Here is a 23,308-nt window from a genome sequence, read left to right as displayed (position 1 = left end):
TGATGCAGTTCATTACAAGACAGAAAACATACATAAAAGTGGGGCAGAACATGTTCTATGCATGTGTATGCAGTGTGTATGTAGTGCATAGGTGATACTGCTATGCTATACACAAGAGGGGTGGTAGTGAAATGAATCAGAGGGAGCTGTGCACTGGGCTGTAGATACATCTGACTCCTAAACTATATATGTTACATGCCCCTGACCCTTGCACTCTGCATTACTCACACCTCAACACTTTGTCATTACACACCTGATTTCTGCAATATGTACACTACCCACCCAAGGCCCCTACACTTTATAAAGACAGTATCCAACCTAGACTCCTGCATGATGTATGCTTCATACTTTGTATACTTTCATACTCTGTAAACAAGCTCACGTTTAAGCCCTTGCTTTGGTTAGCTCAATTTTGCCATGCCCACCATTCATAGCAGCGTATATAGCCCTTCCAACCACTTTGCCCCCATTTTTAGGAATTCTGATCTTCTAAAGTTCCCAGGTCACAAATAAACACTTTTTCAGCAGGGGTCCAAAAACTGTTACTGAACCAAATAAAGGACAGAGATTAAAAAGAATCATGAATGTGGTTGTAAACCTCAGACATAAAATATGAACAAAGCATATCCCTCTATAATGTGTACTTGTCTCAATCCAGAGAACTAAGTGTCATTTCTGTCTGCTGCTTCATTCTTCTGCTATCAGCATTAGTTACTTTGACAAATTTTCCTGACACAGAGAGGAAAATGGTGACAGGGGAGGGAACTCCACCAGATTGACAGCCTCAGCTCTGTCCCTGTGTGCTGTGTGGAGGGGGTGTGTCTCTCCTCCCTCCAGTCAGCTGACTGAGCTCTCCTCACTGAGCTCTACCAGATTGTAAACTTTAGCTCTCTGTCCCATTTTTTCTAAACTCTCAGACAAGCCTAAAAATTCAACATTTTCAACGAATGTAGAGAAAAGACTGTAGATAAACAGGCATGCATATGAGGATTTGTTTCATCTTTGTGTATCACCCGAGGCCAGTCACTTCACTGGGTATATGTAAGGGTTTACAACCACTTGAATTCCAAGCAAGAAGGGCAGATTACAGAGAAAAAAAATATATTCAGTACTTACAATGGATATAAAAAGTCTACACACCCCTATTAAAATGTCAGGTTTCTGTAATGTAAAAAAAAGGAGACAAAGATTAATAATTTCAGAACTTTTTCCACCTTTAATGTGAGATATAGACTGTACAACTCAATTCAACAACAAACTGAAATCTTTTAGGTGGAGGGAAGTCAAAATAAAAAACTAAAATAATATGGTTGTATAAGTGTGCACACCCTTAACCACTTGAGACCCGCGCTATAGCCGAATGACGGCTACAGAGCGGATCTCCTTTGCCGGGACTACGTCTATTGACGCAGTCCCGTGCACGAGCGGCCTGCGCGCCCCCTGAGGGGCGTGCGCGGCGCGTTCTGTGATCGGCGAGTCTATGAGACTCGCCTGATCACCGATCAGAGCAAGGGGTCGATCCCGACCCCTTATCACGTGATCAGCTGTCAGCCAATGACAGCTGATCATGTGATATAACGGAGCCGGTAATCGGCTATTATTCCTCCTCGCGCTGACAGCGCAAGGAGAGAAAAAAAGAGCCGATCACCAGCGGCCATGATCGGGACATCAGTCCCGATCACGGCCAGCCCTGCCAGTGCCCACCTGCCCCCTGCCAGTGCCCACCTGCCCCCTCATCACTAAAGATGATTAAAAAATAAGTGCCCCCGTCAGTGCCCATAGTGCCACCCAGCAGTGCCCACAGTGCCACCCAGCAGTGCCACCCAGCAGTGCCCACAGTGCCACCCAGCAGTGCCCACAATCTGCCTCAACAAAGGTGCTGCACCCCAGTGCCACATATCCGTGCCCATCAGTGTCATCTACCAGTGCCCATCAGTGCCCAGCAGTGCCGCCCATCAGTGCCCAGCAGTGCCACCTATCAGAGCCACCTATCAGTGCCCATCAGTCCCATCTATCAGTGGTACCTATCAGTGCCCCTTAGTGCCACCCATCCGTGCCACCGATCTGTGCCACCCATCCGTGCCATCGATCTGTGCCACCCATCCGTGCCATCTTATCTGTGCCCATCTTTGCCCATCAGTGCCGCCTTATCTGTGCCCATCGGTGCCGCCTTATCTGTGCCTATTAGTGCCGCCTTAACTATGCCTATCAGTGCCCACCAGTGCAGCCTATCAGTGCCCACCAATGCAGCCTATCAGTGCCCACCAGTGCAGCCCATCAGTGCCGCCTCATCAGCGCACTTCAATGAAGGAGAAAAATTACCTGTTTGCAAAATTTTATAACAAACTATTAAACATGATTTTTTTTTTTTTTTGCATCTTTTTTTGTTTGTTTACCAAAAAATAAAACTACCAGCTGTAATTAAATACCACCAAAAGAAAGCTCTATTTGTGGGAAAAAAATGATAAAAATTTCATTTGGGTACAGTGTTGTATGCCCGCGCAATTGTCATTCAAAGTGCATCAGCGCTGAAAGCTGAAAATTGGTCTGGGACTGAGGGGGGGTTTAAGTGCCCAGTAAGCAAGTGGTTAAACTAATACTTTGTTGAAGCACCTTTTGATTTTATTACAGAACTCAGTCTTTTTGGGTATGAGTCAATCAGCATGGCACATCTTGGCTTGGCAATATTTGCCCACTCTTCTTTGCAGAAACATTCCAAATCTGTCAGATTGCGAGGGCATCTCCTGTGCACAGCCCTCTTCAGATCACCCCACAGATTTTCAATGGGATTCAGGTAGGGCTCTGGCTGGGCCATTCCAAAACTTGAACCTTCTTCTGGTGAAGCCATTCCGTGGTTGATTTGGATGTATGCCTTGGGTCGTTGTCATGCTGAAAGATGCTGAGCTTTCTGGCAGAAGTCTGAAGGTTTTGTGCCAATATTGACTGGTATTTGGAACTGTTCATAATTCCCTCTACCTTGACTAAGGCCTCAGCTGAAGAAAAACAGCCCCAAAGCATGATGCTGTCACCACCATGCTTCACTCTAGGGGTAATTTCCTTGTGTCAAGCAGAGATACAGTAGGTCTGAATGACAAAAAAATTGGTGTTATCATTTGTACATGTTTAGAGAAGCAAAACATCTAAATACAGCTCTGAACAAATATTTACTTCAACTTTGGGGAAAATTCCACGTTATGTAAATCTATGATCAGTTGACATCCTAAGGATTTTTAACAATGTTTTAGTAGGTATAGACAGATATAAAGTATAACCAAAAGTATTTTTGATTTTAGGTACAGTAGGAAAAGTTTAAACTGTCTCTTGTCTCTTTTCTGTTCCAATGGGGAGATTTTTTTTTTTCCAGAAACATAACAGGAAGGAAGAGGAAATCTCTCCAAAATGAGGGCAAGTCCCCCTAGACAACTGTTACTGAAACATGTGTCCTCATTTGAAGTTCTCCCTCCTATTCAGTAAAATTTTGTATTTTCCATTTTCTGTCCAGGTGGCAGAGGTTAGTGGTCACCAAGACAAAAAGACAAGGGGAATCCTGAACGTTTGCTACACTATCTAAACTTAAAAAAACAAAAAAAACTTCTGACTGTATATCCATTTTAAGTCATTTTTCCACAGAGTATGGCATATACACAAACATAGGTTGATGTACTTACAGTATCTCACAAAAGTGAGTACACCCTTCATATTTTTGTTATTTTATTATATCTTTTCATGTGACAACACTGAAGAAATTACACTTTGCTACAATGTAAAGTAGTGAGTGTACAGCTTGTATAACAGTGTAAATTTGCTGTCCCCTGAAAATAACTCAACACACAGCCATTAATGTTTAAACCGCTGGCAACAAAAGTGAGTATACCCCTAAGTGAAAATGTCCAAATTGGGCCCAATTAGCCATTTTCCCTCCCTGGTGTCATGTGACTCATTAGTGTAACAGGGTCTTAGGTGTTAATGGGGAGCAGGTGTGTTAAATTTGGTGTTATCGCTCTCACTCTCTCATACTGGTCACTGGAAGTTCAAGATAGCACCTCATGACAAAGAACTCTCTGAGGATCTGAAAAAAAATAATTGTTGCTCTACATAAAGATGGCCTAGGCTATAAGAAGATTGCCAAGACCCTGAAACTAAGCTGCACCATGGTGTTCAAGACCATACAGCAGTTTAACAGGACAGGTTCCACTCAGAACAAGCCTCGCCATAGTCGACCAAAGAAGGTGAAACAGATGTATGAGTGCTGCCAGCATTGCTGCAGAGGTTTAAGGGGTGGGGGGTCAGCCTATCAGTGCTCAGACCATACGCCGCACACTGCATCAAATTGGTATGCATGACTGTTGTCCCAGAAGGAAGCCTCTTCTAAAGATGATGCACAAGAAAGCCTGCAAACTGTTTGCTGAAGACAAGCAGACTAAGGACATGGATTACTGGAACCATGTCCTGTGGTCTAATGAGACCAAGATAAACTTATTTGGTTCAGATGGTGTTAAGCATGTGTGGCAGCAACCAGGTGAGGAGTACAAAGACAAGTGTGTCTTGCCTACAGTCAAGCATGGTGGTGGGAGTGTCATGGTCTGGGACTGCAAGAGTGCTGTCAGCATTGGGGAGATACAGAACCATGAATGCCAATATGTACTGTGACATACTGAAGCAGAGAATGATCCCCTCCCTTCAGAGACTGGGCCACAGGGCAGTATTCCAAAATGATAATGAACCCAAACACACCTCCAAGAGGACCACTGCCTTGCTAAAGAAGCGGAGGGTAAAGGTGATGGACTGGCCAAGCATGTCTCCAGACCTAAACCCTATTGAGCATCTGTGGGGCATCCTCAAACGGAAGGTGGAAGAGCGCAAGGTCTCTAACATCCACCATCTCCGTGATGTCATCATAGAGGAATGGAAGAGGACTCCAGTGGCAACCTGTTAATCTCTGGTGAACTTCATGCCCAAGATGGTTAAGACAGTGCTAGAAAATAATGATGGCCACAAAAAATATTGACACATTGGGCCCAATTTGGACATTTTCACCTAGGGGTGTGCTCACTTTTGTTGCCAGCGGTTTAGACATTAATGGCTGTGTGTTGAGTTATTTTGAGAGGACAGCAAATTTACACTGTTAAACAAGCTGTACATTTACTATTTTACATTGTAGCAAAGTGTGATTTCTTTAGTGTTGTCACATGAAAAGATATAATAAAATATTTACAAAAATGTGAGGAGTGTAAACACTTTTGTGAGATACTGTATATCCATCACACAATGAACAAACCTCTGCTCAAAAATCAAGCATTTCAACTTTTAGGCTGGCTTCACACTATTGCGAATTGGAAATTGTCAGGAGATTGTGAGCGGCTCTCCATGGAGCCGGTTCACACATCTCCGAACTAATTGCACAAGAGTTCTGTATGTCATCTGGTCCATTTCAGGTCCGAATTCAGCCTAAAATTTGGGCTGAAATCGTACCTGAAACGGTGAACAGGGGCACACCAGACCCCTGCTGTGAGCCGCTCCATGCTGATGTGTGTACCCAGGCTTAAAGTGGTTGTAAAATGCAGCAGTAAAAAAAAAAAAAAAACTTTCCCCTGTAAGACAATTACTTAATGTGCTAGTATGTATCACATACTATCACATTATGAAATACTTACCTCAGAAAGAAGCCCTCCAGCAGCACACTGTTACCACTAACAGGGCTTCCATCTTCCCCCCTATCTTCCTTTTAAGTTTGCAGGCTCCGGTTATATGAGTGATGATGTCCCCCCCAGGCCCCCGCCCAGACGCAGTATGCTGGAACTTCAGAGCACATGCGCCAGTGGTGTCACTGGCTGCATCCAGTGTGAATATCTCCTAAACGGTGCACATTTAGGAGATATTCATGTTACCTACAGGTAAGCCTTATTATAGGCTTACTTGTAAGTAAAAGTCACAAAGCGGACTTTACTACCATTTCAATTCAGACTTGCAGTACAAGGTGTCTCTAGAGTCTAGGCCATTGATGTGAGCTACTCATTACATATCAGGTCACTAATGCTCACACTGATAAATACCTAGGTGAACATTCTACTTGGGAAGTAAGATTAAACTATTCTTGTGATTTGTTACTGCTGGAGTAATATATTTTATATTTTACCTCTAGGAGCTATGTTTATGTGGATTTTTTGGCCTTCATATAATTCTCTGCTGCTGAAAGATCAAAAGCAGATTCAAAATGCTGTTTTTAACACTTATTTTACACTGGCTGTTACCACCGTTGTAGTATTTGCAGCATCGGCACTCTTCAACAAAAAGGGGAAATTTAAAATGGTAAGTGCAGTTTTTTTTTATCCCTGGCAAGAGAGCGCCTAAAAACATAGAAAATATTTATCAGTCCAAATGCATAACCGTATAAAACCTGTATGAAAGGCCTTTTGCGGTTATGCAGTGTGTCGCTTTTACTGACAATTGCGCGGTCCTGCGACGTTGCACCCAAACAAAATTGATGCCCTTTTTTCCCACAAATAGAGCTTTCTTTTGGTGGTATTTGATCACCTCTGCGGTTTTTATTTTTTGCTCTATAAAAAAAAGTGTCAATTTAGAAAAAAAAACACATTATGTTTTACGTTTTGCTATAATAAATATCCCCTAAAAATATATATAGATATAGATTAGGCCAATATGTATTCTTCTACATATTTTTGGTAAAAAAATTGCAATAAGCGTATATTGATTGGTTTGCGCAAAAGTTATCAAGTCTACAAAATAGGTAGATAGTTTTATGGCATTTTTATTTTCATTTTTTTTTATTAGTAATGGAGGCGATCTGCGATTTTTATCGGGACTGCGTAATTATGGTGGACACATTTGACACTATTTTGGGGCCATTGTCATTTTTACAGCGATCAGTGCTATAAAAATGCACTGATGACTGTGTAAATGACACTGGCAGTGAAGGGGTTAACCACTAGGGGGCGATGAAGGGGTTAAGTGTGTCCTAGGGAGGGATTCTAACTGTGGGGGGGATGGGCTACTAGTCACATGAAATTGATCACCGCTCCCGATGACAGGGAGCAGTGATTTGTCAAGACACTAACCAGAATGGGGAAATGCTTTGTTTGCATAAGCACTTCCCCATCCTGAGACTCCGTGACACAATCGCCGGCCTTCGAGTCCACCGGTCCCGCTGTATGTGGCAGGCGCGCGCCTCCTATCCCCGCCTCTTAAAGGGGACATACAGGTACGCCCATCCCCCCCCCCGCTGCCAATGTGATGTATATCAGCATGCAGCGGTCAGCAAGTAGTTACATTTCCTATTTTTATTCTAACTATGCTGCAGAGTATAACATACACTATTAGTAACAATAAAAACATTGAAACACATACAGCAATGGAAGTGAAATGTATAATGCTTCTCCTCTGTTGAATCATATCTTCATTCTCTTGCAGGGCTAGGGGTGCCATTAGAATCTAACATTGACACTTCAAGATTTGTTGGATGCTTAGGCTTGCTCCCTGATTACTGTAGCTACCACCCAGACTGCTATGTCACTGGTGTGTGCCTTCAGTCCTGTAGGAATATGGTACTGATGCAGCAGCTGTGTTGGATGATGAAGATTCTAGTGGTGCTTTTAGGCCTGCAAGATGAAAAAACATTGGCTTTAAATGAGGCAGTGATGATAAGTATATAAATGTATTTTCCAATGATGTATTTGTTTTAAAAATGTTAATGCAACAAGATTTGTCACTTTAAATTCACATATTTTCATTGTATTTACAACATTTTAAACTTTTGAGCATCTTTTATCTTTAGGAGATCTATAAGGTGCCCATTTTATTACTGTAGTTAACGTTCACTGCACTTATAAAAGGCATCATCTTTTTCATGAATTTACTTATAGTAGGTAGGTTCAAATTTCACATTGTACCTAGATCATAGGTTCACATAGTTCCTTCATAGTACATCTTTCTTCTTCCTTTTTTTCTTCTTCTTCCTCTTTCTTCTTCCTCTTTCTTCTTCTTCCTTTCTTCTTCCTCTTTCTTTCTTCTTCCTCTTTCTTCTTCTCTTTTCTTCTTCTTACTTTCTTCTTCCTCTTTCGTCTTCCTTTCTTCTTCTCCTTTTTTCTTCCTGTTTCTTCTTCCTGTTTTTCTTCCTATTTCTTCTTCCTCTTCCTTTCTTCTTCCTTTTTTTTGTTCTTACTTTCTTCTTCCTCTTTCGTCTTCCTGTGTCTTCTTTCTATTTTTTCTTCCTTTCTTCTTCCTTTTTCTTCTTCTTACTTTCTTCTTCCTCTTTCGTCTTCTTCCTTTCTTCTTCCTCTTTTTTCTTGTTTCTTCTTCCTATTTCTTCTTCCTTTTTCTTCTTCTTACTTTCTTTTTCCTCTTTCATCTTCTTCCTTTTTTCTTCATTCTTCTTCCTCTTTTTTTCTTCCTGTTTCTTCTTCCTCTTTCTTCTTCCTCTTCCTTTCTTCTTCATTTTTCTTCTTCTTACTTTCTTTCTTCTTCCTTTTTCTTCTTCTTACTTTCTTTCTTCTTCCTTTTTCTTCTTACTTTATTCTTGCTCTTTCTTTCTCCTATTTTTTCTCTTCTTTCTTCTGCTTTTTCTTTTCTTCATCCCCAGCAGAAGCAATGTACTGTCATTGAGTCCTTGATGATGGAGGGGTGCAGGCTGTTCCACATCTACAGAAGACTGCAGAATGTTTACAGAGATGATGCAATTGACAAGTGCCTTGTCATTAGTGACTTTTGTCAATGGTGTCATTCTGTAGCCCTCTGTGGCTGTTGAACAGCCTGAACCCCTCCATCGTCAAGAACTCAGCATTACTTCTGCTTGGGAAAAGTAGCAATGCTTTGTCTTTATTCATGATATTTAATAATTTAGGGAGAAAATGTCTGCAGCTTTAAACCCTACGTATTCATATCCTAACAGGTTATTCTTCCTAGCCTTTAATAATTGACAGATTTTTCACACTAGGTTAATTTAAACTGCAGCAATACTGTAGCATATGTTTACTGGGGTTCGAGCAGGGTTGTTATTTTACTGCCCATTCAAATCTGGGCGTTTTAGAATTGCCAGCAGAATTGCGCAATTCTGTCCACGATTCTAGTATGAGGTAAAATTGCAGAAAAACGTAACACACGTTTGGGTGCCATTATTGTCAAAAGAAACAGGCATTTTGTTGCGCGACTTTTGTCACACGACCAACGCACACTGTAGTTGCTGCATGTGAAGAGGGCCTTAGGTAATGAAGATTAGTGAAGCAACCTCTGTCATAAAGAAAACATTTCAGAGAGGAGGTTTAAATTTTAAAGGCAGTATAAACATTTTTTTCATATGGGAAATTTGGAATGTAGCTATGATAATAAACATAAATTCAAATAGTAAAATGTAAAAATGTTATTACACTGCAACTTTCATAGATAAAATCTCTGTCAACTTCCAAAGGAAATTGTCTTCCTGATCCTTATTATTATACTGCTTTATCAGATCCAGGTCCACAGTGCTATGTTGGCTGGTGGTGTGGCAGTTGGATTTTCAGCTTACATGGTTCAGTATCCATGGATTACAATGACCCTAGGTCTACTAGCTGGACTTATTTCTATGATTGGACTAACATACCTGCAGGTAAGCAAATATAGAGATGACATCAATAATTACACACACCAAAACCCTGTCTAAAATAGGCACAGCCAGTCTTCTAATTCTAGAAACAAAGCTATGAACTATCGTAATGGCTTGTCATACAAAGGATGTCATGCAAAAGCTGAATGAGTGCAGTCACATCACAAGGGTTGTTGAATTGTGAGAGCATAGGCAGTTCTGGTTGATTTCAATGCACAGTACATGCTATAATGCATGTATAGTTCAGGTCAATTATGGCAAGTTCAACCAATTCAAAACTGTATATTTTAACCCCCTTCCTGCAGAGGCAATTTTTTCAGCTTTTGGTGCTGTCACATGTTATAAATTACAATTACTTAGTTATGCAACACTGTAGCCAAATGAAATTGTTAGAATTTTTTTGAGATTGAGACAGAACTTTCTGTTGGTGGTATTCAAGCACCACTGGGGTTTAAATTTTTTGCTATAAAAGCAAAAAAATACAAAAAACTATTTAGAAAAAAAAATGTTTTTTCTTAGTTTCTGTTAACATTTTTTGCAAATAATCTTCATAAATGTAGGCCAAAATGAATTATTCTATTTTTCTTTGGTAAAAATAACCCAAATCCGTGTATATTTTTAAGTCCGTGTGAAAGTCTACAAACTATGTTATATATAAATTTGAAAACAGATTAATCCGGATGTAATGACTGTCTATCTCACTTCTTGAGGCCCTAAAATGCCAGGACAGTACAAATACCCTCCAAATGTCCCTTTGGTAAGAGGCATGATGATTTTTTTTTTAATTTGGAATTTTCTGTCACAATTTTTTTGAAAAATGAAAAAGTTAAATAAACATTTTCACAAAGTTGTAATTTAAAAAAAAAAAATTCTCACACACAGCATAGGAATACTTAGAACCACACCCCAACACACATTCTGCTAATCCTCCCGAGTATGGGGGATGCCCATATGTGTGAGGCATTTTAGACGCATAGAGGTGTTCAAAATCCAAGGAGCATAAATTACCCATCTAATTTTCTGATTACCTATCCCATTTTGAAAGGCCCTGGAGCACCAGAAAAGAAGAAACACTCACAAAATGACCCCATTTTTTTTTAAAGCAAACACTCTCTGAAAAGGCATGTTGAGTCTTTTAAAAATGTAATTTTTTTGGAAAATGACGGAAAGACAATGACATTTTTTTTTTTTTTTTACACAAAGTTGTCAATTAATAATATATTTCTAACGCACCATAAGCATTACAGTTACACCCCAAAACACATTCTGCTACTTCTCTCGCATATGATGATACCACATGTATGAAACTTTTTCACAGCCTAGCCATATAGGAGAACCCAAAATCCAAGAAAGCACCTTCAAGCTTTCTAGGGGTATAAATTGCCCGTCTAATTTCCTTACTACCTATCATATTTATTATAGGTAAATAACTTATGCCACAAAGGGATGTATCTGACACCGAATAGGCTCTTCATTGTAGACAGTCTAGAAATGGACCTGAGCCCTATGGTTATTGACTTTATTATGGATACTATGGTTGTTTGTATGATAATTTTTAGTCGGCCATCTTTCCTGCATGCATTATGTAAGGTATAGTCTATAATGCTATGGCCTGACTATTGTGCCATAGAATATTAGGAATCAGTAGTGATTCTGGACCCACTATTGTCATGTGTGTTTTCCCCTTGGCTTTAGACTAAATCTGCAAACAAAACCAAACTGTAACTGTATACACCATATGATGTACAGTTATATTTTTAGGCTGGGTTCACACTAGTGCGAAAGCCTACATTTTCAATGATGGCGCCGCGGAGAGGCGCTAGGTTTCGCACAGCCGCATCGCTGGACCACAGTACAGGTGAGTGTCTGTTTATTAAAAGTCAGCAGCTACACTTTTTGTAGCTGCTGACTTTTAATAAACTTACAAATGAGTGGAACTCCGCTTTCACTAAAAGGTTGAAAGACAACGAACATATTGCATTCTCTGCATAACTGGAGTGAATAATCTACTTGAATACCTCTCTACATTATGTGACCTTACCAAAGCTACTGTATGTATTATTTTGCAGGACACTCTGAAAGTAGTTACGTTGGTACATGACACATGTGGTGTTAACTACACATTTGGGGTGCCTGGTCTTCTTGGAGCACTGGCCTATGCCCTTTTAATTCTGGTGGCAGACTATGGAAGATTTGAACTGTGAGTAAAAGATCTATAGTACAGATGTTTTAAAAATATTTTAATTTTTTGCATTGCACTTTATGTTTATATAATTTTAGACAAATATTCTAGGCATTTGTTTTATTTTAGATATTCTAGCGTATCACATTAGCCACTTGCCTACTGCAATACATACATATATGTTGCAGTTTGTGGTTTAGTATTGGTTTACCGGGGTTATGGCTGAAGCTATCAGCCATAACCCTGTTATTTTTTTATTTTTTCCGGCGGCTGCCTTTCTCATGAAAGCGTTCCAAGCAGCTCATTCGTTTCAGGATAACTTTCAGCCTCCCCCCTCCCGCCGCTTGCTGGTGTTTCTCGGGCTTACAACGGTGTGTGCGGCTGGTCAAAGAGGTAAACAGAGACCAGATCATCTCTGATCGCCTCTATGGCCTTGGAGGACAATTTGCTCTTTTGTTTTTAAAGGTGAAAGAGATTTAGGGTATTTTTTGACCCCAGATCTCTCTATAATGAGGACCTGTCACATGTCACAAGGGATGTTTACATTCCTTGCAATAGGAATATAAGTGATAAAAAAAATAAAAATAAGGGACAGTGTAAAAATAAAATAAATAAGAAAAAAAATGTTAAAAAATTGTTCACGCACAGAAGCAAACACATAGGTAAGTCATGCACACAAATGTGTTCGCATCACACATGTGGGGTATCACAGCAACGTTGTGAGCAAAATGTCACTTCCACCCATAGCTCTTAAAGGGACATTTTTCTTTTTTTTGCATTTTAGTGTAAATAAGAGGACCTGTCATGCTTTTTTCTATTACAAGGGATGTTTACATTACTTGTAATAGGAATAAAAGTGAAATTTTCTTTTTTTAACAGTGTAAAAATAAGAAATAAAAGGTAAAATAAATAAGAAAAAAAATGTTTTTAAACATGCCCCATCCTGCATATAAAAACTGTGTTCAAACCACACATGTGAGGTATAGCCTTACACCTCCTTTGTAACACAAAACATGCAACCTGTAGAATTTTTTAAATGTCGCCTATGGAGATTTTTAAGGGTAAAAGTTTGTCGCCATTCCACGAGTAGGCGCAATTTTGAAGTGTGACATGTTGGGTATCAATTTACTCAGCGTAACATTATCTTTTACAATATAAAAAAAATTGGGCTAACTTTACTGTTGACTTATTTTTTAATTAAAAAAAGTGTATTTTTTTCCAAAAAAGTGAGCTGCGAAAATACGGTGTGACAGAAAGCATTGAAACGCCCGCCATTTTATTCTCTAGGGTGTTCGAAAAAAATGTATAATGTTTGGGGGTTCTAAGTAATTTTCTAGCAAAAAAAACTGTTTTGAACTTGTAAACTACACATCTAAAAAAGAGGCCCAGTCCTTAAGTGGTTAAACACTGCACTACACTAACACTACACTATACACACACACTATACTCACAGTACACTATACTGACACACTCCACACTCAGAGTCTCAATAAGTGAACACACTAACTCGATAGTAGTAAACTGAGCCCTGAGCCCTGTTCTATATCTCTACTCCAACACACTGCAAAAGCGATATAGTGTGGGGCGGGACTATGAGCACTGAGCCATGATTGGACAAAGTCATCATCACATTGTCCAATCAGGGCTCTGATAGTGCTCTGTGCCCCAATTGGCAAAGACTTGTACCTGACTGGCGGTCAGGTACAAGGCTTCATCCAATTAGGGCCCTAGAACGTACCGTGCAGCACGCAGTGCACTGTGGGGCGCTTGACGGACAAACATCCCACCAAGTGCCCCGCAAATTTGGGTGTTCGCCAAACGAGCGAACAGGCGATGTTTGGGCTGAGCTTTTGCTCGGCCCAAACCATTACCCAACACTACTTGTAAACAAAAAATGCCAGAAAAGGCCAGGCCTTCAAGTGGTGTGGGGTAAATATGCCAAAAATTGTTTAGGTCAATGGAAGTTTGTAGCTGTGTTCAGCCTTTTCTCACACAAATTGATATTTCTTGCCTGCCCTGCATTATAGTCAATATGCATCTGTTTTTTATTCCTCATAGTCCCATTTACCAAGCATTGGTCGGGGTAGGTTGCATACTCCTAACGCTGACGTTGAGTCTGGTTGGTGGACTTCTAACAGGTACAAGTATTGGTACAGACAACTAAAAGCTGAAATGTTTTTGTCTTCACAATGTAAAGAAAATGTTAATTGAAAAAAACAATATTGCTTTTAGGTGCGCTGTTTGGAAACAAATATCATCCTACAATATGTTGAAGCCCATAGTATAAACAGTAGTCAACAATAAAGTGTAAAATAGTTTGATCTAGTACAGTATTCGTCTTTGTTTTCATTGTTGATATACAAGATAGGCCCGTATGTAATCACTGACAAGTACATGTAGCCTTGTGAAGAAAATCTAAGATGCACTGCTACAGGTAAACCATACCGTGTTCAGGGACGTCTTTAAGGCAGGGCAAAAGGGGCAGCTGCCCTGGGCCCTGTCATTGTTTTGGGGCCCAAAGCAGCTGCCTTATACTTGCCAACTATCCCAGTTTAAATTCCATTGTCCCTTGAAGTTTTAGTCCCTTGCTGTGTCCCGATATCTCAGTGTGAAGTGCCGCTACTAATGCTGCCCAGCTCTGCCCTATTGTTGTGTACAGATGACTCACCTGCAGATCCTGTGTTTATATGTAAATACCCAGCATTCCTATGTAAATAGCGGCATTCATATGTAAATAGCTTCATCCGAAGGCATAGATATGTAAAAGCACTCGGGCTTTCACACTGGAGTGAGAGGAAAGGCTCTTTGCAGGCGCTATTTTTAGTTTATCCTTACCTTTAATGAATTGTGCAACTGATATAACTTTGCTTCTAACTGCCAATACTACTAATATTAATTCAGTTTTTCCCTCATGTCTTTATTAGGTTTCTTGTTAAAATGTAAGCTTCTCAAGCCCCCTAAAGAATGGCATTTTTTTCATGATCAGCCATACTGGGAGGTAAGATATTTACAATAATGTTATAATGCCATTAAATTATTGTTGCCTAATGTTGCAACTTGTTATGCAAAGCATTTGAAAAGGAGAAAGTAGGCTTAGCTTGCATTATCTGTGCGTGTTACTTCTTGTAAAACAGGCATACTGTATCTAACTCAAAGGATGTTAAAGATTATTTTTTGCCCAGGCTAATAATACTGCATGTGAGTGAATACTGTAAAATTAATAAGGAAATGCTTTGGAGGAACTTTATGGAAGGAACCTCCAAAGTTTAAATAAAATACTGTGTATATATATATATATATATATATATATATATATATATATATATATATATCAGGGCTCAAAATCTCAAGTCCTGAGCTACTAGCCAGGCCTCAAGGGTTACTCGTCACCAGTTGCCCCACCCAACACCACCCCGCCCATAATTCTGCTCCTAAATGCTTTATGCGGAATTAAGTTATAAAAATAAATATTAACAACAGCAACAACTTTATCCATGCCCACCAATGCAGCCTGCCTCTGCCCATCAATGCAGGCTGCCTGTGCCCACCAATGCAGCCTGTGACCACCAATGCAGCCTGTGTCCACCAATGCAGCCTGTGTCCACCAATGCAGCCTGTGCCCGCCATGCAGCCTGTGTCCACTATGCAGCCTGTGTCCACGGGAGGAGAGGAAAAGGAGAGCCGCCCGGATGATCAGAGCGCAGCGCAGGGGACACAGCGATAGCAGCTTTCATTTCAATTGCTGTGTTCCTTGTGTTCCTGCCGATCAACGTCATATACAGCCCCGCCCCCTGGCCAGGGAACTTTGATTGACAGATCACCTGTCCCAGGATTGTCTTTCAAAATACCAGGACCAGGAGGAGGGGCTGTATCTGAAAGCGAGTGGTGGGGAAGACAGCAATGTCAATTGAAAGCTGTTATCGTTGTGTTACCTGCGCTGCATTCTGATCATCCGGGCGGCTCTTTCTTCCTCTTCACGATCGCTGGAAGAAGGACTCCTATTCCCCCCCAGGCTACCGGCAGTGCTTGCCCCCCCCAGGCAGCCATAACTCTCCAGCCCTCAAAATCCACTCGCAAAATGCGAGCAGGCGAGTGGAATTTTTGAGGGTTGTATATATATATATATATTTTTTTTTTTTATATACACACACACACACACACACACACACACACACACACACACACACACACACACACACACACACACACACACACACACACATATATATATACACTATATTGTCAAAAGTATTGGGACAACTGCCTTTACACGCACATTAACTTTAATGGCATCCCAGTCTTAGTCTGTAGGGTTCAATATTGAGTTGGTCCACCTTTTGCAGTTATAAAAGCTTCAACTCTTCTGGGAAGGCTGTCCACAAGATTAGGGAGTGTGTCTATGGGAATGTCTAAGCACATTTGTAAGGTCAGGCACTGATGTTGGATGAGAAGGCCTGGCTCGCAGTCTCTGCTCTAATTCGTCCCAAAGGTGTTCCTCCACCCCAAACTCGCTCATCCATGTCTTTATGGACCTTGCTTTGTGCACTGGTGCACAGTCATTTTGGAACAGGAAGGGGCCATCCTCAAACTGTTCCCACAAAGTTAGGAGCATAAAGTTGTCCAAAATGTCTTGGTATGGCGATGCCTTAAGAGTTCCCTCCACTAAAACTAAGGGGCCAAGCCCAACCCCTGAAAAACAAACCCACGCCATAATCCCCCCTCCACCAAATGGTTTTGACCAGTGCACAAAGCAAGGTCCATACAGACATGGATGAGATGAGTTTGGGGTGGAGGAACTTGAGTCCTGACCTCAACCCAATATAACACATTTGGGATGAATTAGAGCAGAGACTGTGAGCCAGGCGTTTTTGTTCAACATCAGTGCCTGACCTCAGATATGCACTTCTAGAAGAATGGTCAAACATTCCCATAGACATACTCCTAAACCTTGTGGACTGCATTCCCAGAAGAGGAAAATGCTATTATAGCTGCAACGGGTGAGCAACTCAATATTGAACCATACAGACGAAAACTGGGATGCCATTAAAGTTCATGTGTGTGTAAAGGCAGGTGTCCCAATATATATGTATGTGTGTTTGTGTATATATATATATATATATATATATATATATATATATATATATATATATATAATAATATAAATCTATCTATATATAGATAGATAGAGAGAGAGAGAGAGAGAGAGAGAGATAGTGATCAGAAAATCTCTGTTCTCAGCTGCATAAGGGACTTAAGGGTAGCTAGGGTGGATGTCAGCACAAGCTTTGGTCATTGGAGGACAGGCAAGTTGTTCTCCCAGCACAGCCAGAAAACTAGCACCGGGATGAATGTGCTCTCCTGCCTAGAGTGGTCAGTTTGAAATAGGAAAGCAGGGAGGCTGGTAAGAACACCAGATATTTCACACAAAGGAAGCAATACAAAGAGAATGAGATACTTTTTAATACAAGCACATGGTACAACAGATACATATCAGGAATATGAAATCCTGTGGTAACTAATTATTTAACTTCACTGAGATGTCGCTGCTGTTTGGGATTCATAATTGGATTTTTCCATCACAATGATGATCTATGGGAAAAATTCCACCGCTAAAACTATGGCGACCGCACATCTGCAATGGGTGCATCTAGACTCTGCACACTCCCCCACACGTTGCTCCACTGTGCACCATGATCCGGTCACCCGCACATTGCTCCACTGTCCATTGGAATTCTGGATCTTCACACACTACCCTAACCACTGCCTTGCAGATTACTTGCGTCTCTGATACACACATATACATGCATAGAAACTTAAGATGAACTAGGCAGCAACAATTTGAGTGGATGTCAAGTGAAGGAGCACTATCGAAGAACAGATGATATCAAATGCGTAGGAATTTGCGTTTTGGGCAAAATTTTCATTACCCTGACCTGAGACATAGGGCAAATGTTCACCAGAGATTTTGTTGAGTGAAATGACCCCTGTCTTATTGTCTCCATGTGTATGCAGACCTGCAACTGATTCAAAACAAAGCCCTATATGCCACACAATAAGACCCCTTTCCCACTGAGGCGCTTTTCATCCGCTTTCACGCTAAAAAAAAAAAGCACCTGAAAAGCCCACGAAAACCAATTTCCATTCAATTCAATAATGCTTTCACACTGGGGCAGTGCGATGGTGGGGCGGTGAAAAAACACCTGCAAGCAGCATCTTTGGAGCATGTTTGAAGCGCTAAAAGAAGCCCCTCAAAAGCACACGAAAAGCGCTTCAAAAGCGCCTCAAAATGGTTCTTTTGAGTCACATGACCTTCAAAAATGCACACCACTAACACCTCAAAAGCACCACAAAAGCGCCTCAAAAGTGCTGCATAAGCTCCTGCCATTTTGTGGGCAGTTTTCAAGCACCTCATTGTGAAAGCAGCCTAACATGTTAGGTAGGATACACCTAATATGTTAGGCTGGTATATATTTGGTAAAACAAAAATAATTCTGATCCTATAGTAAGTGGCAAAGGCTGTGGGACTGAAGTGGTGATACTCATCTCAGTACCATGAATAATGTGAAATTGTTTATCTGTATATAAGCATAAACTATGTATGTAATACTCCTATGATAATACATGTATCTTTGCTTTTGCTTACAGTTTCCTAATGTGGACTACCATCTTTAACACATATGGACAGCAGATGAATACAGAGCTGTTTTTTGTTTTGCTTTTTTAAGTGTCTGAAGCCTTTAGCTATATCCCACTGGGTGTAAAAATGGACAGTTCAATACAATTCTATTTCCATTTTTGTTATTTTAATTCTGTTTTGCATTGATGTGCCATGTACAAGGGTAATGTCACTTGTACTGAAGCCCTGCTATAAATAGAATCTTGTAAAAAGTTTAAAGTAAACTTATCCTAAGGGAAATATGAAGGATGTCTCTGGCATCAATAGTTTTTGACCAGGTACCAGATTACCAGAACGACCGATGCACATACAGTGAGGGAAAAAAAGTATTTGATCCCTGCTGATTTTGTACGTTTGCCCACTGACAAAGAAATGATCAGTCTATAGTTTTAATGGTAGGTTTATTTTAACAGTGAGAGATAAGATTCCAATCTCTCCACCATGGCCAAGACCAAAGAGCTGTTCAAGGATGCCAGGGACAAGATCCAAGGCTGGAGTGGGTTACAAGACCCTCACCAAGCAGTTGATGCAATTATTTGCAAATGGAAGAAACACAAAATAACAGTCAATCTCCCTCGATCTGTGGGTCCATGCAACATCTCACCTTGTGGAGTTTCAATGATCATGACAATGGCGAGGAATCAGCCTAGAACACAGGTGGCAAACACAAGGGCCGCGGGCCAAATCTGGCCTGCCAGGCCTTGTCATGTGGCCCGCACAGCAGCCTCCGGCCGCTACCTCTTTTTCTCTTCAGGTATCCAAGGCAACTAGGGAAAACATCCTCCCCAGTCCCGCGAGCGGTGCGGCTTTTTATTAGCACATGTGCGGCCGGTCTCTGACAATAAGAGTGAACATCCCCTGCACTCTGTCTCCGCCTCCGCTCTGTCTCCACCCCTGCCTCAGCTTTGCATCCACCATCTCTCTGTCTCTGCCTCCGATGCTGCTCTGTCTCCGCCTCCACCGCCACTCTGTCTCTGTCTCTGCTCTCTTGCCTCCCCAGTCCCTCCAGTGATTGCTGACTGACAGCTCTGTCATTTTTTTTTTCATCCAGCAGGCTGCGTCCTAAGGGTGGGCTTTTTACACACTTGTGTTTTATGAAGAGAGAGTATTGTGCTGCTTATTTAGTACTGATACTGAACAAAGAGATCCGCCCTACAGGGAGGTACTAACTTATAGCCCAATACAAAGGGAGGGAGCTGCTTATATGGGGAGGAACCAGAGCTGGGCCAGGTAGGAAGGTAGGAGAGAGTGCAGATGTGAGGAAACTTGGGGGGGGGGGGGGGCAGGTGAAGGCAGATGTGTGCAGAGGTGGGGGGATGGAAGGAGAGTGATGGGTGCGAAGGTTAGAACCAAGGAGGAGGGGTGGAAATTAGATTTTACACACTGCATAGTCCACTCCTGACCCGTCCACGCTGTACGTAGCGCAATGCTGACCCCTGCACTCTTCGTCGAGCAATCCTGACCTCTGTACGTAGCACAATCCTGACCCCTGCACTCTGTACGTAGCGCAATCCTGACCCCTGCACTCTGTACATAGCGCAATCATAACCTCTGCCCTACAGATACAACCGGCCCTTTGAGGGCAACCATTCTGCAGATGCAGCCCCCAATGAATCTGAGTTTGGTACCCCTGGCCTAGAACTACATGGGAGAATCTTGTCAATGATCTCAAGGCAGCTGGGACCATAGTCACCAAGAAAACAACTGCTAACAAACTACTCTGTGAAGGACTGAAACCCTGCAGCGCCCGCAAGGTCCCCCTGCTCAAGAAAGGGCATGTACAGGCCCATCTGAAGTTTTCTAATGAATGAATGAATGATTCAGAGGAGAACTGGGTGAAAGTGCTGTAGTCAGATGAGACCAAAATCAAGCTCTTTGGCATCAACTCAACTCCCGGTGTTTGGTGGAAGAGGCATGCCAGTCTCCAGACCTTAATCCCATAGAAAACATGTGGAGGAAGGTGAAGGTTTGAGTTACCAAACATCAGCTTTGAAACCTTAAAGACTTAGGATCTGCAAACAGTAGTGGGAAAAATCCCTCCTGAGATGTGTGCAAACCTGGTGGCCAACTATAAGAAATGTCTGACCTCTGATTGCCAACAAGGGTTTTGCCACCAAGTCATGTTTTGCGAAGGGGTGAAATACCGTATTTATCAGCGTATAACACACATTTTTGTTCCCCTTAAAAACAGGGGAAAATTGTGGGTGCGTGTTATACACTGATCCCTGCTGTCTCTGAGGGAAGAGGAGTGAGTGGCGCTGAATTACATAGAGCCGCAATCGCCTGTGTACCCGGCGCTCTGTCACAGCCATGCCTCCTGGCCCCGCATTGGGCCACTGTTCTGTCTATCATATCAGCAGGGCCAGGAGACGTGGCTGTTAGTGACAGAGGGCCAGGTACACAGGAGATTGCGGCTCTGTGTAATTCAGAAGAGCTCGCTCCTCCTCTTCCCTTGGAGACAGCATGGATAATCCAACACTGGCAAGGCTGCAATGATGGGAAAGGTGAGGCTGCAGATGAGCACTGCACAGGCTGCATTCTTGGTCAATTTAATGGCTGTAGATGGGCACTGAGCAGGGTGCATTGATGGGAAATTTAGAGGATGCAGATGGGGACTGAGCAGGGTGCATTGATGGGAAATTTAGAGGCTGCAGATGAGGACTGAGCAGGGTGCATTGATGGGAAATTTAGAAGCTGCAGATGAGGACTGAGCAGGGTGCATTGATGGGAAATTTAGAAGCTACAGATGGGGACTGAGCAGGGTGCATTGATGGGAAATTTAGAAGCTACAGATGGGGACTGAGCAGGGTGCATTGATGGGAAATTTAGAGGCTGCAGATGGGGACTGAGCAGGGTGCATTGATGGGAAATTTAGAGGCTGCAGATGGGGACTGAGCAGGATGCATTGATGGGAAATTTAGAGGCTGCAGATGGGGACTGAGCAGGGTGCATTGATGAGCTGTGACCCTAATTTTGCTTCAAATTCCTTTATTAAAAATTTTTTCCCCTTAAACTTCCCTCCTAAAATTGGTGTGCGTGTTATACACTGATAAATACGCTACTTATTTCACTCACTAAAAAAAAAAATTTATAACTTTTTTTGAAATGTGATTTTCTGGATTTTGTTGTTATTCTGTCTGTAACTGTTAAAATAAACCTGCCATTAAAATAATAGACTGATCATTTCTTTGTCAGTGGGCAAACATACAAAATCAGCAGGGGATCAAAAAGCCTAAAAAAAAAAAAAAAAATAATAAAAAAGAAGAAACTAAAACAGCCACCAAATCTAAGGACTGGTAAGCTGTGATATATTTCATTATTGTTCTTGGGTTTAGATAAACTTTCATTCATACTATTTCCATATTTTAAGATGTACATTTGTGTTTTAGTTATCTTCACGAATCAACAAAGCTTATTTTCAATATTTTGTTTTTTAGTTGCACGAAGTTATCAAAGTGTCTTAATCATCTAAAATTCTTACCAATTGTTTGATTCCATAGCCTGGCGTTGAGCTTTATTGCGGTGTTAGTACATTTGTTAAGATCACACCACTAATCTGCTCAGTGTAAAATGAAGAAGCAACAACAGATTTGAGTTCACCTCTCTGCGTTCACACAGCGGGCGATGCGAGGCGACACGACTCGCCTCGCCTCGCTCTCGCAAGTCGCCCCCGTTCTGTACAATGGAACCGTTCTGAGAGGAGCGACTCGAGTCGCTCCGACTCAGAAAAAAGGTTCCTGTACTACTTTTGGGCGACCTCGGGGCGACTTGCATTGACTTCTATACAGAAGTCATTTGCAAGTCGCCGCTGAGGCCGCGGCAGGTCGCGGCGAGGCAAGTCGGAGTCGCCTCGCCTCGCCTGCTGTGTGAACCGGCCCTTATTGTGCACTGCAGGAGAGCCTTATCGGCTTGTGGTAATGACACTCCCTCTCCCAATCTGAGGGCTCTTTTGTGGGGAATTACAGGAGCATAATTCAGTAAGATAGTTGCATTTAATGATACATTTAATTGTATTTGAAATAGTTGCCTGTAGTTCAAATTCAAATGCATTTACTATGTTCACTGCTTTTAAAGATGCAATACTAAAAAACAGCAGCAGGGGCGCCAGAGCACTATATCTTCTCACTTTGCAAAGTGTCAGTTTTGTTAGAAAAAAAAAGAAGGATATTACATTACTGTAATTTATACATTAAGTAAACAATATTACCATGAAATCTGCATCCAACCATGATTATTTAAAAAGGGTAAATACACAAAATGATTTATTGCAACCAAGGAAACCATACTCACTTAAAGTGGTGTTGCATATAAAAAAAAAAAAATCATCAAAATTTCTATATAAAAAAAAAATTTGGATTTTTTTTTAAATTCACCTCTAAATGCCTGTTTCTAGGGGGTCCCTCGTAGTCTGCCTCCTTCAGTGCCTGGGTTCTTAATGTCACTTCCCCTCTGCACAGGAAGGGCTCAGCTTTGCCCCCTCCCTCCTGTCAGTCATCTGGGACACGTGACAGGTCCCAGATGACTGTGCGGCCAATCACAGCGCGCAGCACCGCTCGTGCATGCGCAGTAGGTGCCTGGCTGTGAAGCCACAGTCGGTTGCCCACAGTTCGAATGCCGGCACCGTTGAGCGGAGGGGGGAATGAGCGGGGCTTCGATCTCCCGCATCGCTGGACCCTGGGACAGGTAAGTGTCCAATTATTAACCACTTGCCGACCGCCTCACGCCGATGTACGTCATCAGAATGGCACGGGCAGGCATAAGCACGTACATGTACGTGCTTTGCCTCCCGCGGGTCGGGGGCCCGATCGGGCCCCCGCCCGGTGCCTGCGGCGGTCGGTTTTCGTTCGGGAGC

General features: G+C 41.9%; 1 protein-coding gene across 1 annotated transcript in view; it reads left to right on the top strand.

The window, feature by feature from the left end:
- Positions 1-22,670, top strand: part of LOC143982842 (blood group Rh(D) polypeptide-like) — a 67,844-nt gene extending 45,174 nt beyond the window's left edge. The window contains exons 5-10 of the mRNA XM_077481890.1: positions 6,143-6,309; positions 9,464-9,601; positions 11,668-11,798; positions 13,839-13,918; positions 14,705-14,778; positions 18,426-22,670. Coding sequence (XP_077338016.1) covers positions 6,143-6,309; positions 9,464-9,601; positions 11,668-11,798; positions 13,839-13,918; positions 14,705-14,778; positions 18,426-18,452 — 617 coding nt within the window. The 3' untranslated portion in view covers positions 18,453-22,670. The remainder of the gene's footprint in view (positions 1-6,142; positions 6,310-9,463; positions 9,602-11,667; positions 11,799-13,838; positions 13,919-14,704; positions 14,779-18,425) is intronic.
- Positions 22,671-23,308: the final 638 nt, after the last annotated feature.

This window comes from Lithobates pipiens, unplaced genomic scaffold (genome assembly GCF_037356315.1).
Source record: "Lithobates pipiens isolate NorthernLeopardFrog02 unplaced genomic scaffold, aLitPip1_a1.2 Scaffold_16, whole genome shotgun sequence".
Lineage (NCBI taxonomy): Eukaryota > Metazoa > Chordata > Amphibia > Anura > Ranidae > Lithobates > Lithobates pipiens.
Note: the sequence above shows the minus strand (reverse complement) of the source record. Positions and strands in the feature narration are given on the sequence as shown.